Raw genomic sequence first — 17268 nt, 5'->3', positions numbered from 1 at the left:
ATGTACAGGGTGATCCAGGTGTCTGAGGGGCAGCTGGATGGCCAGACTGAGGGGACTGGTGCCATCAGTGGCTACCCTGCCACTCAATCCATGACCCAGGTACAGGGGTATGGGCTGCAGAGGGGACTAGAGCTCTGAGTAGTAAGATGAAGAAGGGAACCAATAGGATAGGTGTGGCTAGGGATAGGGAAGCATCTAGGGCTGCCTTGACCCAAAGCACTAGACTCTCCCTTTCTGGATGTTTCTCCCTCCCTCCTCCCAAGGGATAGAAGCTGCAGAGTAGTTCATGGGAAGTATATAACTGTCACTTGTCTCTGTTCTCTTGCTCCCCTTCCCAGGCTGTGATCCAGGGTGCGTTCACGAGTGATGATGCAGTTGATACAGAGGGGACAGCTGCTGAGACGCACTATACTTACTTCCCCAGCACTGCAGTGGGAGATGGGGCAGGGGGTACCACATCAGGGAGTACAGCAGCTGTTGTTACCACCCAGGGCTCAGAGGCGCTACTGGGGCAGGCGACCCCTCCTGGCACTGGTGAGATATTATGTGAGGATGCTGGCTGGAGGGGCTAGGATAGGCTGTGGGACGTGGCTGGTGGGCAGTGGGCCTTTACTCGTGATCCCTTAAATGATCACAAAGACCTGGGCAGGCAGTGAGTCTGGAGCTGCCCTTCCAGCAGGAGGCAGTATGTCCTTTTTAGAGGAGGGTCCCAGGGCCTTGGCCTTAGAGCTTGGTGAGGTTCCTAGGCCTGTGTCCTGACAGAACCTACCGTGCATCTTCATAGGTCAGTTCTTTGTGATGATGTCACCACAAGAAGTGTTGCAAGGAGGAAGCCAGCGCTCTATTGCCCCCAGGACCCACCCTTATTCCCCGTGAGTAACCCTGTTTCTTTTCAGTTACCAGAAATGGTCTTGATTCCTTCCAGATTTGGTGTAATTCCTCACCCCAAACTCCAATCTCATTTTTTGACCCTCCCTCACTCTGGCCACTCTGGGCTCTGTTGCTAGGAAGTCAGAAGCTCCCCGGACAACTCGGGATGAGAAACGCAGGGCTCAGCATAATGAAGGTAGGTATGATCTGCGTCTGAAGCTTGGAGCTGTCTGGTGGGATTAGGGATAGCAGGGATGTTGTGGGGAGAGGTTAGGTAATTTTACCCTGGGGCCTTTGGTGAGTTCTCCCTGAGTCACCTTGTCCTCTACTTTGCCCCACAGTGGAGCGCCGCCGCCGAGACAAGATTAACAACTGGATTGTACAGCTGTCCAAGATCATCCCAGACTGCTCCATGGAGAGCACCAAGTCTGGCCAGGTCATGGAAAGACCCTGGTAGTGGGCAAGATGCCTGAATTCTGTCTCCTGGTATTGTTTCCAGAAATGGTAGAGAGTGGGCACACATGGCAGTAGTCTTTTCCTATCTCTCTCTGAGGTTCCTGAATCCCTGGGAGATGTTATTTCACCATCCTTAAGGGAAAATGAGGTCCAAAGTGTAAACATGCTTTTGGAAAGCAAGCCAGGTATCTTACATCCTAGTCCTCATTTTGTTGGATTTTTCTTACAGAGTAAAGGTGGAATTCTATCCAAAGCCTGTGATTATATCCAGGAACTTCGGCAGAGTAACCACAGGTTGTCTGAAGAACTGCAGGGGCTTGACCAGCTGCAGTTGGACAATGATGTGCTTCGACAGCAGGTCAGACCCCCCTACCCTCAGTATAGCTGTCCTCAGCCTCCCTAACCACTAACCCAGCTTGGGCCTCCCTATTTTGTTTTCCACAGAGAGGGCTTTATCTTTTCCTCCTCACTGGTGGGTGGCCCAGTAAGTTCAGGGACTTGGCTGTGCCAACTTTTCTACCTATTTCCCTTATGCCTCCTTCCCATGGTAGGTGGAAGATCTTAAAAACAAGAATCTGCTGCTACGAGCTCAGCTGAGGCACCACGGAGTAGAGGTCGTCATCAAGAGTGATAGCAACTAATTCTGGGGATTCAGAGGCTTCGGGCCCTACAGCCCCTTTCAGGGAACTGCAGATAGCCCAGGAGCAACAGGCTAACCCCGTGCCCTTTCCTTCACTGCCCACTTCTGGCATGGGACTGGGGGGAGTTCAGAAGGCGTGTCTTTGAACTGAGGCCCTGTGATATAGCAGCCTGCAGTGGTGTGAAACACACACGTGGATGTGTACTGACATCCTCTCCCAACCCCACCGTGCAGCCCCTGGGCCCTTGTGCTCCTCTTGCACAATGCATGTGCTGTCTCCATGCTGGACACTGGACACACTGAACTGGGGGGCTTGCCCTGTGCTTGCTTAGAGTGCCAGCAGAGGGTCTGCTGACAAGCAAAGCTCTGGCTTGCCCCAGGACACTGGCGCTTCCACTGGTTCTTCCTTTCCCTGGAGCTCAGATGTGCACCTGAGGACTCTGGGGAACAGGCTTCAGCAAGAAGTGGGGATAGGATGCTTAGCAGTGGCTGCTGCCCCAGGAAGAGAAGATTGGCCGGCAAGCAGCTAAGGCCTATGCAGAAGTCTCTGGAGCCAGGGAGAACAACAGGCAGGGCCCACTGGGGGCCTTACCCCCTTGTGGGGACGGGTTTTTTTTCCCCTTTTCTTTCTTTCCTTTTTTTTTTTTTTTTTTAAGATAAGATATTCAGAGCCACAATTGTCTCCGTTTTTTCTCCTTTTGCGGGCCCCAGGGCGGGAGGGAGGGGGCACATTGTGCTTTGACCAGTAAGGGTTGGGCCAAGGTTAGGGTGGGGTGCTGCTCCTGGACTCTCAGTCCTACTACCTGGGCCAGACCGGTGTGTAGTTGCCCGCCCACGCCCGGCAATCGCGAGGATTTCTCTAGCGGGCGTGTGTTAGGGCCACCGGGAACCGGTGCTGCAGGGGGCTGTGCGAGAGGCGGTGCCTTCGCTTCCGGTTCCGGTCTCGGCTTGGCTCCGGCTCAGGCTCCGACTCCGGCTCCGGCTTCGGCTCTGGGAGGGCGGGGGAGATGCTGCGGTCGCCCAGGGGGCTGGCCGGGGCCGCATTCCTGAAACTCGCATTTGCGGCGCGCACCATGGCTGGAGGTACCTGCAGGGGAGACCTGGGATCTCGTATAGGCCGCGCGTGGAGCCCCCGGTGGAGGTGCACGGGGAGGGAGGCGCAAAGGGGCGTGGCGGAGGGGGTCCTCGCGCATCCCCCGCCGGGTGGGGGCGCGGCCAGGTGAGGGGGTGCTGCGGCAGCCGGGCCTTGTAGTCCTGCTCCCCTCAAGGCTCTCGTGCCCCCTTCCTCAGAGCCCACGGTCTTGCTCCCTGAACTCCGTTCGCTCCTAGCCTCGGGCCGGGCCCGGCTCATCGACGTGAGATCTCCGGAGGAGGCGGCAGCTGGCACCATCCCTGGGGCGCTCAACATCCCGGGTATGGGATTGAGAGGGGAAGCCCTGGTGGTGGAGTAGAGAGGCTGTCCAGGAGAGTCTCAGCCAATGGGACCTCACTTAGGATGGTGTGGGGAAGGCACTGGTTACGGGGCTCCAGTATTCCGGTAGCTCCCCAAACTTACCTTAAGAAGGGTTGATTGGAGGCGGATCCTGGCAGCGGAACTGGCCCTTCAAGTTTGAGGGGATAACAGGCGACAAGGAAGTGGCAGGCCAGCTTCTGTACACGCTCGATCTCCCCAAGGCTGAATGCCTGAGTTTGCCCGCTCCTCCTCACAAACTAGGGAAGTGGCTTCCCTTCAAAGGTAGTGTGGCTGACTTCCTGTGCAGGTAGGCTGTATCCTGTCCTTGAGGTTGGGGGGGGGGGGTGGTCACCGTGTGTTGTTTTGGGGCCCCCTGGAGATTTGTTCGACCGCAGGACCAGTCCTTCCAGGCCCAGCCTCAGAGCCTGAGATTGCCAAACTGCCGACTCTCCATTCTGCCCTCTCGACTCCTCCTGCCAGTGTCAGAGTTGGAAACTGCCCTGCAGATGGAGCCAGCTGCTTTCAAGGCTTTGTACTCCACCGAGAAACCAAAGCTGGAAGATGAGAACCTCATTTTCTTCTGTCAGAGGGGCAAGCGGGGATTTCAGGCCACGCAGTTGGCCCGGGGCCTTGGATACAAATGGTATGGGGATGGTGTGAATTGCTAGCTGGGGCGTGACTGGGGACTGCCTCCTGGGCTTGTCCTTCCCTCGCCCCTCCTTTTCTCCACAGGGCTCGGAACTACGAAGGGGCCTATAGTGAATGGTTCCAGAAAGAAAGTTAGGTAGAAGGTGGCTTATTTTTTTTTTTATTTTTTTTTATTTTTTTTATTTTTGGGGGGTAGGCGGGCCTCTCACTGTTGTGGCCTCTCCCGTTGCGGAGCACAGGCTTCGGACGCGCAGGCTCAGCGGCCATGGCTCACGGGCCCAGCCGCTCCGCGGCATGTGGGATCCTCCCGGACCAGGGCACGAACCCGTGTCCCCTGCATCGGCAGGCGGACTGTCAACCACTGCGCCACCAGGGAAGCCCAGAAGGTGGCTTATTGAATGCTCCCTCCACCCGCCCATGGCCTCCTTCACTAAGAGTGATGAAGGGGCTGACTTGCTGGGTTGGGCAACTTCTTATAATGCTGTGCACCAAAAGCAACAAATAAAGAGCAGTTAATTAAACTATTGGAAGCACTTAATTTGTCAGGTGGACTGAAAACAGTTCTAATCTTAATCTAGACTTCATTTCAGCCCTAGGTTCTTCTTCTTCCAGCATTCATCTGCTCTTCCACCCTCACACACCAAAACCAAAACAAAAATGAAAACACCCAGCAGTTTGCTGAGAGACTATAATTCAGAATCACCTGGTAGTTTGTTTATTTATTTATTGGCCGCGTTGGGTCTTGGCTGCTGCGCGCCGGCTTTTCTCTAGTTGCCACGAGCGGGGGCTACTCTTCGTTGTGGTGCATGGGCTTCTTACTGCAGTGGCTTCTCTTGTTGCGGCGCACGGGATTTAGGCGCGTGAGCCCAGTAGTTGTGGCACGTGGGCTTAGTTGCTCCGCGGCATGTGGGATCTTCCCGGACCAGGGCTTGAACCAGTGTCCCCTGCATTGACAGGTGGATTCTTAACCACTGCGCCACCAGGGAAGTCCCCACCCAGTAGTTTAAAAAAAAAAAAAAAAAAAAAGTCTTGGGCCCCATCTCAGATTTGGAGTCTCAGCAGTTGGACCTGGGCATTAGTGGTTTTACAAGCCCCTCAAATGATTCTGATGTGCAGTCAGGAGCCAGAACCACTGCTCTAGACCAGAGATCAGCAAACTATGGCCCCACTTGGTCTTGCTGCCATGACCATTTGTTTACATATTGTCTATGGCTACTTCTGTGCTAAAATGGCAGAATAGTTGTAACAGAGACTGTATGTTCTTCGAAGCCTAACATTTTTACTATCTAGTCCTTTATAGAAAAAGTTTGCCTACGCTTGCTCTAGATCTTCAGGTCCCCAGCCCCAACCTCACTTCCCTCAGACTTTGTCACTGGATTGAGAAAATGAAAGGGCTCTCCCAGGCAGTCGCGTGAAGGAATGGATGCCACTCTAAATCCTACACTTGTGTCAAACACAGATTACAGGTATGAGGCGTTCCTCCTGTGCCAGCAGAAAGAGGTCCCAGTTTTTAGCAACACTGTTCTTTGATCCCACAGTGGATTTAACAAAATTTAACTGGTAAAAAAAGAAAAAAGAAAAGAAAAAGCACATGTTTACTGAGATAAAATGCAACACTATACAGTAGGTATATAACTTCCCTCTAGCATAGTTCATGGCTTAAAGCAGCGGTCCCCAACCTTTTTGGCACTAGGGACTGGTTTCATGGAAGACAGTTTTTCCACGGACCAGGGGCAGGGGTGAGATGATTTTGGGATGATTCACGCACATTACATTTATTGTGCACTTTGCTTCTATTATTATTACATTGTAATATATAATGAAATAATTCTACAACTCACCGTAATGCTGACAGGAGGCGGCGCTCAGGCGGTGATGCGAGTGATGGGGAGCGGCTGTAAATATAGATGATCTTCACTCACTTGCTCGCCTGCCGCTCACCTCCTGCTGTGTGGCCTGGTTCCTAACAGTCCACGGACCAATACCGGTCTGTGGCCCGGGGGTTGGGGACCCCTGGTTTAATGCGTATGGTTCCAGACCTTCTAAATATTTTAATGGCAGAGTTTTGACTTCTTAAGTTTGATTTACAAAAATTTTATTCCTTTTTTTGTGGTAGAAAAGGTTGAGTCAGAGATGGGCCCAATTTTCTGATTTTTCAAGTTTCTGGAGAAATTCCTTCAGACATTTCCTGTATTCCTTGCCTTTCTCTCACCTTTTCCCCTTCTGCCTTTCGGGGGACTGAACCCAGCCCTCATACATCTTTTATCTCACAGTCTACACTACACACTGTACAAAATCTTCCATTCGTCTGAGCTCTCCACCTCCTTTCACAGACCTATTTCACTCTCTCCCTGAAATAGTCACAATACTGTTAAAATACCGAGCTTAGATGGACATTGTTGGGTCGGAGATGAAGTTGAAATATGTGAAAGAGTGTAGTCTAGGGTCTGGCAAATAATAGGTATCAGTTACTCTTTCCCCAAATACCCAAATTCCTTTGGTTCTCAGACTGGTTGGGAAATTTTTCATGGGATCTAATTTCCCTCTTTGAGTCTTAACTTTCTTTTTTCCCCTCCTCAAGTTTTGTAATTTGATTTCTTTTTTTTATTGAGGCATAATTTACCTACAATAAAATGCACTGTTTTTTTGTTTTTGTCACATGGCATGTGGGATATTAGTTCCCCGACCAGGGATTGAACCCATGCCCCTTGTAGTGGAAGCATAGAGTCCCAACCACTGCACTGCCAGGGAATTCCCTAAAATGCACTGTTCTTAAGTGTTCTGTTCATTGAGTTTTGACAATCGTATGCTTACTTGTAACAAGCATCCTAAGCAAGATACAGAACACCAAAATCCCCCAAATTTCTCTAGGGTGCTTTTCCAGTCAATTCCATCCCTAATCTCTTTCTAGGCAACCATTTTCTATCTTCTAGCACCTAAACTAGTTTTCTAGCTTCCTTCCTGGCCTGCTAACCTACACTACTTGCTTTCTTCAGTTTAGCTGATGAGGGTTAGAGAGGATCCTGGAAGTAAACTGAGCTGGCCCACTACATGACCACGCCCTCTGGCTTGATCATTGTTAAGAGAACATTCCTCTTTCTCCCTCATTGACTATATGCTTCATAATCTTGATAGGCTGTGCCAAGCCATTACCTTGCCCTTTAACATTCTCTTTCCCTTTCCTCATAGCTAACTATTTCAGCAGATGAAGCTGAAGAGCTAGAGCTTACCAGCTCTATGTCTTTCCCCTGCCTTCTCTCTTTCCATGCTACATCAGACTCCTCTCTTTCACCATATTTTATCTACCCTAGGTTTGTGTTGACTATGTCATCATATCTACTACATTACGTTTTTGTTGTTTATCTCTCTCAGTTGATTGTGAACTCCTCAAAGGAAGAAACTGGCTTTCATTTCCTTACCTCCAGTGCCTGGGATCTGAGTTCTCAGTAGGTGTTCGTTGAGCATCACTGGCCTCTCCACTTTCAAAATCTTCTAATTTCAGTCTTTCTGAAACATTGCTGCCTGAGCAATCTTAAAATAACATTTTAATCTTATCAGTCAGAGTTGATAATTTACAATAGGTCCTTGTTGCCTAGTGGCTCAAGCACATGTCTTGGCCTGGCATTTCGAGCAGTCTCTAGTCTGGATCTGGCATCACCTTGCCTTTTCAAACATATCTTTCAGTGCCAGCTCCCATCAGGCTAGTTTCTTTAGTGGCCAAAGTAGACCCTACTTCTTTCTGACCCTGGCCTTTGCTCAACATTTACCCTGTTTGGGAAGTTTCCAGCCTCTTTTGTGCCACACTAAATTTCACAAAAATTAGAAGAATGTATTTGGCAGGATGCTTGCGGTCTTCATCTAGAGGGCTTGTAAACTGAAGGAAAAGGGAGAAAAATAACCAGATAAGATTGTATAACTGATCCATGAAGGACAGAAGAAACAGGAGAATGGTGGATAAGGCACACACCTCTATGTAGCACTTAACACACTGTATTATAAATTATGTGGTTCTTCCCCTTTAGACTGAACTCTTTAAGGGGAGGGACTGTTTATTTTATTTTTGTATGGCCAACAATGAAACCAGAACCTGGCATAAAGGAGGTACTCAATAGATGTTGAATTTTTATTGCGGTGTTTAATAATTCCCAGGGGGGAAAATGCAAGGGGAGAAAGTTGGGAATAATACGAATGGTATCATGGCATGTTATTATGTAAAGAGCAAAGGCTATGAATCAGAGTTCTGAGTTCCAGTTCTGACTCAGCACTACTTAGTGGTCACTGCAAGTTACTTTTTAACTATTCCACTTCTCACTTTCCTTATCTATAAAATGGGGGTTAAAAGACTATCTCTTTGGATGGTTGTGAAAGTTTACTGGGATAACATGTAAAGTGCCTGTCATTTAAAACGTGTGGATTTAGAGATGTACATATGAGTAAACACAAGAAGATAAACAAAATAGCATAGATATCATTGAAACTTGATGGAAGGGAACTTATGACTGGCAGTGGAAAAGTTTTTTTTTTTTTTTTGTGGTACGCGGGCCTCTCACTGTTGTGGCCTCTCCCATTGCGGAGCACAGGCTCCGGACGCGCAGGCTCAGCGGCCATGGCTCACGGGCCTAGCCACTCCGCGGCATGTGGGATCTTCCCGGACCGGGGCACGAACCCGTGTCCCCTGCATCGGCAGGCGGACTCTCAACCACTGCGCCACCAGGGAAGCCCCAAAAGTGGTTTTTAAAAAATATTATTTATGTTAATTTACAAGGGGGTTGTTTTATTTATTTATTTGGCCGCGTCAGGTCTTAGTTGCAGCGTGCGGGCTCTTTCGTGGTGGCATGCGGGCTGTTTGTTGCAGTGCACGGGCTTCTCTCTAGTTGTGGTGCACGGGCGCCAGAGAGCGCGGGTTCAGTAGTTGCGGCATGCAGGCTTAGTTGCCCTGTGGCATGTGGGAACTTAGTTCCCCTACCAGGGATCCAACCCGTGTTCCCTGCATTGGAAGGCGGATTCTTAACCACTGGACCACCAGGGAAGTCCCAAAAACTGTTTTGTTTTGTTTTTTTTAAAATAAAATATATTTAATAGAAGAGTCAGACAATATAAGTGTTCCGCTTGATGGTTTTTTACACACTCATTTAACCACTGCTGTGGTCAGAAAACATACACTGTGATTTGAATCATTTAAACCACATTGAGACTTGCTTTATAGCCAAGTTTATGGTCAATTTTTGTATATTTTCCATGAACACTTGAAAAGAGGGTATATTCTGTAGTTTTGGGGTGTAGTGTTCTATATATGTCAGTTTGGGCCAGTTTATTAATTATTTTGTTCAAATCTATAGCTCTACTGATTTTTTTTGTCTGCTTATTCTATTAGCTACTTATAGAGGTATGTTTAAATCTTTCATCATGATTTGAATTTGTCTTTTCTGCCTTTTTTTCTGGCATTTTTACTTATATATTTGGAGACTATGTTATTATATGTTACAGATTTAGAATTGCTATTCTTCCTCCGGAATGGATCCTTTCCTCATTATGTCCTTCTTTATTTCTGGTGATGCTTCCTACCTTAAAGTCTATTTTTTTGCTCTTATTACAACTACACCAGCTTCATTTAGGTTAGTGTTTACATGGTAATAATAGACCATGTCTCCTGGAATTCATATTAACCAAAGAAGAAAACACTAAGCACAATTAGACACAAGAAAAGCAGATTTTTTTTTTTTTTTTTTTTTTGCGGAACGCGGGCTTCTCACTGCTGTGACCTCTCCCGTTGCAGAGGACAGGCTCCGGACGCACAGGCTCAGCGGCCATGGCTCACGGGCCCAGCTGCTCCGCGGCATGTGGGATCTTCCCAGACCGGGGCACGAACCCGTGTCCCCTGCATCGGCAGGCGGACTCTCAACCACTGCGCCACCAGGGAAGCCCCAGATTTTTTTAATTAAAAGAAAATATCAGTTAAGCTCATAGCCAGAGACTCTAAGGAGAATATGAGTCAACAGAGTTGAGAGTCTTCAGAACCTAGACTTGATAGTATTTTCCAGTGGGAAGTCCTTCCAGCTCATTTATTCCACTAGTTTTCCCAATCCTAATCATATTCCTCAACCTATCAAGTCCTCCAATTAATTGACCTTACCCAAATTTCACTATTATTTTCCTCTAATCTAGTTGATTCCATGCATGGCTCATCATTATCATCATTCCTTTGCATAACTGGGACTAAACTTATCAAGAAAATTCAAAACCAATATGAAGAAAATGTTAAAACATGATGAAAAGACCTTAAAAGAAGACTTGCACAAAAGAAAAGACTTAAAAGGTTCTTGGATAGGAAGACTCAGTTCCATAAATATATCAGTTTAGTTGAAATTAAGAATAGCCAGAAAAATCTAGAAAAAGAACATCAGTAAGGGCGAGCAAGCCCTACCAGCTATTAAAATATATAATTGTTAGCAATTAGATAGATGAGTTCCAAACCCCACACTATATACCAAGATAAATTTCAAAGATTTAAAGTAAAAATGGAAACTATCAAGAATTATTTTATTATCTAAAAGTGGGGGAGATACCTCTAACTTTAAGTCAAAATTTAGAAGCCATAAAAGAAAAGACTGAGAAAATATGAAACAAGCAAGCCTCTGTGTGGTAAATACAAACAAACATCACACAAGTCAAGTCAAAAGACAAACAGCAGGGGACTTCCCTGGTGGTCCAATGGTTAAGATTCCATGCAGGGGACGCGGGTTCAATCCCTGGTCGGGGAAATAAGATCCCACATGCTGCGGGGCCAAAAACAAAGAAAACAAAAACAAAAAAAGACAAACAGCAAACTAGGGGAAAAATTCAACTCATAGCATATGCAAAGGGCTAATTCCTGGAATATATAAAGAGCCCTTACAAATGGATAACAAAAAGACAACTATCCCAATAAGAAAGTGAGCAAAACAAATGAAGAGACAGCTCACAGAATACACATGACTCTTAAACCTACAGGGATGCTCAGCTTACTCATAAGAGATACAAATTAAAACTAAACTGAAGTTTCAATTTGCATTTATCATTTTAGCAAAAATTTAGATGTTTGATAAAACACTTTTAGCAAGACTGTGGGAAAATAGATATGCTAATAGATTATGTAAATATAAATTGGTACAACCTCTATGGACGGCAATTTGTCAATATCAATAAAAACAATAACCGCATATATCCTTGGATCCAGCATTCACACTTCTGGAGATTTATCGAACAAATAACCTTGCATCCGTGTGAAATGATATATGTATGTGTTTATTCATTACCTTATTTTATTTATTTATTTATTTATTTTTTGGCCGCAGCACGCAGGGATCTTCGTTCCCCGACCAGGGATCAAACCTCTGCCCCCTGCAGTGGAAGCACAGAGTCTTAGCCATTGGACCACCAGGATAGGCCCTCATTACCTTATTTATATTAGCAAAAGACTGGAAGCAATCCAGGTATCTATAAGTTAAAACTGGCTAAATAAACAACATTATAAGCATACAATAGAATATTATGTAGCTGTAAAAAAGAATGAGGAAACAGTGCATCTGTGAAGGATCTCCAAGACATGTTTCAAGTGAAAAAAAAAATGTAGCGTAAAAAAAAAAGTAAGATAATATGAATACGTGTTTATAATTGCTTATACTAGCAAAAAGAAACTCTGGAAAGACACAGAGAGAATTAGTAAAATGCCACTCCCTTGAACACCTCTTTAGCATCCCTGCTGCTTTCTCCATCCACTTCTTAGGAAAATCCCAACTGTGGTCCCACCCAACTAACCACTTACACTTTTCCTGCAGTCAAACAGCTGGAGTAAAATTCATACCAGCTTGACTGGTCTCTCTTTAAATTTATGTCCAAAATATCTAGTAGGCACTTGATACTGCTCACCAGGCCTAATACACTTCCCTAGTATGTTCAGTTTCTGTCTCTGCTTCTCCCCACTCTACGATCTCCTAAACTTCCCTTTTTCCTCTGTACTTTTAGCTAATGGCTTTACCTCACGCTCCAGAGAACAGAAGGCAGACCAAATTTTTATCATCTTCCCACCAACAAATGTACCAACTGTACCATATACTTCCCTCTTGTCATGGTGGATGGTTGTCTCTGCTCCCTTTTGACCCTCAACTTGGGCTCTGGATCCCATCTCCTCTCTCCCCAAGAACTTGGTACCGCAACTAACCCCTCTTGTTTCATACAGCATTAATTTTTTCCTTTCTACTGGGTCATTGCCATTAGCAAACAATCATTTCCATGTAAACAAAATACCCGCTCTACCTTCATCCAGCACCCTTCCAGCTGCTGCTCCTTTTTTCTGCTGCCCTTCTCAGCAAAATCTCTCTTGAAGTGCCTGTAGCCATAGTCTATATTTCTTCGATTTACATTCTCTCCTCAGCCTACTCCATACAGGTTTTATTCCTTACTCCACTATTCCATTGACACTTCTTTCAAGGTGACCCATGAACAATTTACAAGGATTAGACATTAGATATATGTCTAATCCCTGTACATATCTAATCCCCTCCCCTGGGAAGGGAAGGGCGCACGTCTTTGGCCTAGGTGCCTCTCTTTGGTGGAAGCAATTCCCAAAGAGGCCAACAGCTGGGGAAATTGTTCTTCATTTCTGAAAGGGAGTCTGGGTAGCACATCACAGCATCACTACAGTATGTTTGTATGTACAGAAAACCCTACATTCCAAAAAGGATAAAAGAAAAAAAAAATGTCAGGGCTAAGGGAAGATTGAATAGCATAGTCAGATGAAGTCAGGATAAAGTCAGGTGAAATGAGGAATGCATGTCAATTTTTGGACTTGCATTGCAAATTTGGGCTTGGTCTTCCTAGAGAGTAAAGCAAAATGACTAACCAGATTGATTATAAAATGTAAGGTATCCATATGACCAGCATATGACAGAAGCACATCATCTCTCAACAGGAACCTCTGGAAATAGCAATACCTAGAGTGCTATTAGTGTACTATGCCAGCTTGGAAAGAGGTCACTTAAGGATTCTGTTTTCAACTCTGTCCTTCTTCAATATTTTTATTAACTTATTGAATTGGGTCATAGATAGCATGTGTATGAAATTTGCATATAACACAGATTCAGGTGCAACTGCTAATATACTGGATGACAAAATCAAGATTTATATTTAATAGTCCCTTCCAGAATTTTCTACTTTGCAGACAAACTCACCAGTCTGAAGTTTACAAAATCTGGCTTTCAAAAAAGACTACAGAAGGGGCTTCCCTGGTGGCGCAGTGGTTGAGAGTCCGCCTGCCGATGCAGGGGACACGGGTTCGTGCCCCGGTCCGGGAAGGTCCCACATGCCACGGAGCGGCTAGGCCTGTGAGCCATGGCCGCTGAGCCTGCGCGTCCGGAGCCTGTGCTCCGCAACGGGAGAGGTGACAGCAGTGAGAGGCCCACGTACTGCAAAAAAAAAAAAAAAAAAAAAGACTACATAAAACAAATGTCAATGATAATGAAATTTTAAAATTTATTATTTATTTAATCAACTTTATGGGAAAAGGAACCTGGTGAATATCAAATTATTTGCATGCCCCAAAATTACTTTCATGCTTTGTAAATATTAATATATACATAAATGTTTTATATGGAAATAACTGGAATACATGTTATTTGTATTTACTTTAATCATTAACATTATTACGTGCATACTTTTCTGTATACATGCTCTTTTCTAGAGCTTGCGGGCTCTAGAGCACAGGCTGAATAGTTGTGGCGCACGGGCTTAGTTGCTCCACAGCCTGTGGGATCTTCCTGGACCAGCTTCCCGGACCAGCTCAAACCCGTGTCCCCTGCATTGGCAGGTGGATTATTAACCACTGTGCCACCAGGGAAGCCCTTGAGTTTATTTTTGAATATGGTGTGAGGAAATGTTCTAATCTCATTCTTTTACGTGTAGCTGTCCAGTTTTCCTAACACCACTTATTGAAGAGCTTGTCTTTTTTCCACTGTATATTCTTGCCTTCTTTGTCAAAGATTAATTGACCATAAGTGTGTGGGTTGCAAATGCATTCTTAGACTCTAAATAATCAGAGTGATGGAAATAGCTACCATTTCAGTACTTAAAATGTACCAGGCCCTGTGCTAAGCATCGTACATCAATTGTATTATTTAATTCTTATTTTGCCATAAGGTAAGTCATATTACCATCATCATAACTACCTTCTGGATGGAGAAAGTTTCAGACAGATGTGAGCTGGCCAAGGTAGCTAGATTGGGGAACTGGGTTTGAACTGAGACCTGTCCATCCCATAGAGATGGTTTCTCCAGTGCCTGGTTCAGTTCTTGGTACAGTAATAAACAAGGGGTTATCCAGAGGAGTGAGAGTAATTGGGGGGTGGCATGTAAATCTGTGCTATTTTGTAAGCAGATAAGTTAGGGGGTCCCAGGAGAAAGAGACCAGGAATGGCTTTCATGACATAAGAGAATCCATTTTGGCCTAAGCCATTTTGTGATCTAAGCCTGGCCGCAATGCTTGCCCCTTGAACAGGTCTCAGTAACTAATGATATTAAGGGAACAAAAGAATGCAAGAACAGAGAAAAGGCTGTCAAACAATAGCCCAGTGATAAAGCAGAGTCCTAGTTCCTCCTCAAGGGATATACATAATAATATACCCTTGAGTTCTGTAAGAACTAAGGCCCCCAACCAGGTGGAGGATGGAATGGTGATGTTGACCCTCCTGACTTCAATCAGTTAAAGTTTGGACTCTGTTGACCTTTGCCCCAATTCTATGCTGAGTTCTCTGTTCAAGCCCCTTTATGAATATGCGTGTACCCTTAGCTTAAAAGTTCCCCAGTTTTGCTGTTCAGGGAGATGCTGCTTTGGGAAAGATCCCCGGTGCTCTCCCTACTTGCTGCTAGTAATAATAAATTCTTCCTTCTCCCGATCTTTGGCTTGGTTGTGTCTATTGGCTCGACACCCACCAAGAGGCGAACCCAGTTTTTGGGTAGCAATATGAAGACTATTTGAAGGATAGTTTAGCTTGGAGAAGGAAAGGAGGCTCATAATAAGAATCTTAAAATACTTAAAGGAAGGGCTGTCATTGGTAAAGAATAATGATACATTTTGTGTAACTCCAGAGAGCAGTGTTTGGAAGCAGGAGACATATTCCAGTTTTGCTGAAAGAATATTTTAACAATTAAAGGTTGTAAAAAAAGGGAGTTTCCTGGTGGTCTAGTGATTAGGATTTAGCACTTTCACCGCTGTGCCCCAGGTTCAATCCCTGATCAGGGAACTGAGATCCCGCAAGCGTGAGACACGGCCAAAAAAAAAAAAACAACAACAAAAAAAGAGAGAATTATTCAAAGAGTTTAACCAGAGCTTCCCTGGTGGCGCAGTGGTTGAGAGTCCGCCTGCCAATGCAGGGGACGTGGGTTCGTGCCCCGGTCCGAGAAGATCCCACATGCAGCGGAGCGGCTGGGCCCGTGAGCCATGGCCGCTGAGCCTGCGTGTCTGGAGCCTGTGCTCCGCATCGGGAGAGGCCACAACAGTGAGAGGCCCGCGTAACGCAAAAAAAAAAAAAAAAAAAAAAGAGTTTAACCAGAGGATGTTTAAACTCTTGGTGGCCTTTCTGTGAAGGGTGAGAGGATGACTTAAATGACCTCTAAGATAACCCTTCTACCCTTCTAAGACTGATCTCAGAGTTCTTTAAACCCCTGCTCAAGTTCCCCCATCATAAAATTTTCTCTGACAATCACAGCCCAGAGTGACTCTCCAAGCTCTTCTCTCTGCTCCTCTTTACTCTCTGACTTAATTTCATGTATATGTGTCTCTCTCCAAGAGTTTAAATTCCCTTGAGGGTAAAGAATAGAGCTTTCCAAGTGGCAGGCACCCAAATATTTGTTTCAATTTAGTAATACAAAGTTTCTCTTTTGGTTACATATTGTCCTGTTTTCTGTATTAGTCTTGGAAGTAGATTGTAAGCCATTTGAAGTCAGGGATTGTGGTTTATATTTATTTGTATTCCCCCACAGTACCCAATAGGTGCTTGATAAACATTGCTTTAAGTTGGGTGAAACCAGAAGTAGACTTTTGGCCGAAAGGAATGAGAACAAAGGTGAAAGAAGCAAAAGGTCAAAGAATACCACTGTTTTGGATACAAGTGTGGACCTCTTACTTGCAGTGAGATAAGGCTCAGGAAGTTTTCCCACAGGCAACCTGGATATACTAAGATTACAAAATAAAATCATTATAAAATAGAAACTAGAAATAGTAAAGGTGTTGAGCACGAGTTTCAATTAAAAATGATGTAACAGTATAAATATTAACGGAAAGCTTGAGTATCAACATAGCCTATAGAAAGAGGGTTTAGTCAGCACCCAACTGTTAGTCACAGTGAGAAGATAAGTAATTCTGAAATGCAGAGCTCTGCTGACTGATTAAACAAATGTAAAGGACATATCCACAGTCACTCAGTGATGTTTATAGAGCGTCTGTTGGTCAGTTTGTATTATCTGGGTTTGTTTGGTAATGTGATTCTGCTTTTCCCACTATTGAATTGAGCGCTCCTTTCCCCTTTTCTCCTCTCAGCGCAGCCTTGAATGCTGCGAATGGAGTGGACAGAGGAAACACAGTTTGGGCGGTAGTGTCAACATATCATTCCCCACTTGTCTCCTGGTCTTCTCCCCCAACCCTTGCATATTAATACATGTGGTTTTCACTTGCCAAAGGACGGGACCAAGGTTTCTGCAGCACCCAGCAATTTACATTCGAACAAACAAACAAACAGAAGAACTCAGGCCTGTCTCTCCCTCGTCCCACAGTACGACTACCTTCCCTACCACCTCCTTTAAGGTATTCCTCTAATCTTCCAGCTCCAACTCAAAACCTAGCCAGTCAGAAAGTCCCTACTTCAGGAACGCCGCCCAATCACAGTGTCCTCACCTGCAGAAGGTGAGGTCTGGGTCTCTTTACGCGACAGTCTCCTGGCCCAATCAGAGGCAGCTTGGTCTTGGAAAGGCGCCAGTCAGCCCTAGTGGGGAGTAGTGGGCGGAGTTGCACCTGGCGACGGTGAATCACTCAGTGGAGCGGCGGCTCTTTCCACCAATCGGAATGTGCAGAGGCGGGGCGCCGACCAATCGGGCGTGAAGGGAAGGGCTGGGCTGGGCTCAACCTGGCGGCTGGAGTTTAGTCCCCGCGCTCCTGTTGGGTGAAGCTGTGT

General features: G+C 45.8%; 2 protein-coding genes across 2 annotated transcripts; both read left to right on the top strand.

Moving 5' to 3' along the window:
- On the top strand, positions 1–2643 carry USF1 (upstream transcription factor 1; the record flags this gene model as incomplete). The annotated part of the gene is made up of 7 exons (XM_079698518.1): positions 1–99; positions 339–534; positions 785–872; positions 1008–1066; positions 1212–1306; positions 1556–1684; positions 1878–2643. 7 exons carry the CDS (start codon positions 1–3, stop codon positions 1965–1967), a joined length of 756 nt encoding a protein of 251 aa, XP_079554644.1. The 3' UTR covers positions 1968–2643.
- Positions 2644–2973: 330 nt separating this feature from the next.
- On the top strand, positions 2974–4581 carry TSTD1 (thiosulfate sulfurtransferase like domain containing 1; the record flags this gene model as incomplete). The annotated part of the gene is made up of 4 exons (XM_079698520.1): positions 2974–3049; positions 3257–3379; positions 3900–4062; positions 4152–4581. 4 exons carry the CDS (start codon positions 2974–2976, stop codon positions 4201–4203), a joined length of 414 nt encoding a protein of 137 aa, XP_079554646.1. The 3' UTR covers positions 4204–4581.
- Positions 4582–17268: the final 12687 nt, after the last annotated feature.

The sequence above is a fragment of the Hyperoodon ampullatus genome (genome assembly GCF_949752795.1).
Source record: "Hyperoodon ampullatus genome assembly, chromosome: 2".
Lineage (NCBI taxonomy): Eukaryota > Metazoa > Chordata > Mammalia > Artiodactyla > Ziphiidae > Hyperoodon > Hyperoodon ampullatus.
This window is presented reverse-complemented; position numbering and strand designations above follow the sequence as displayed.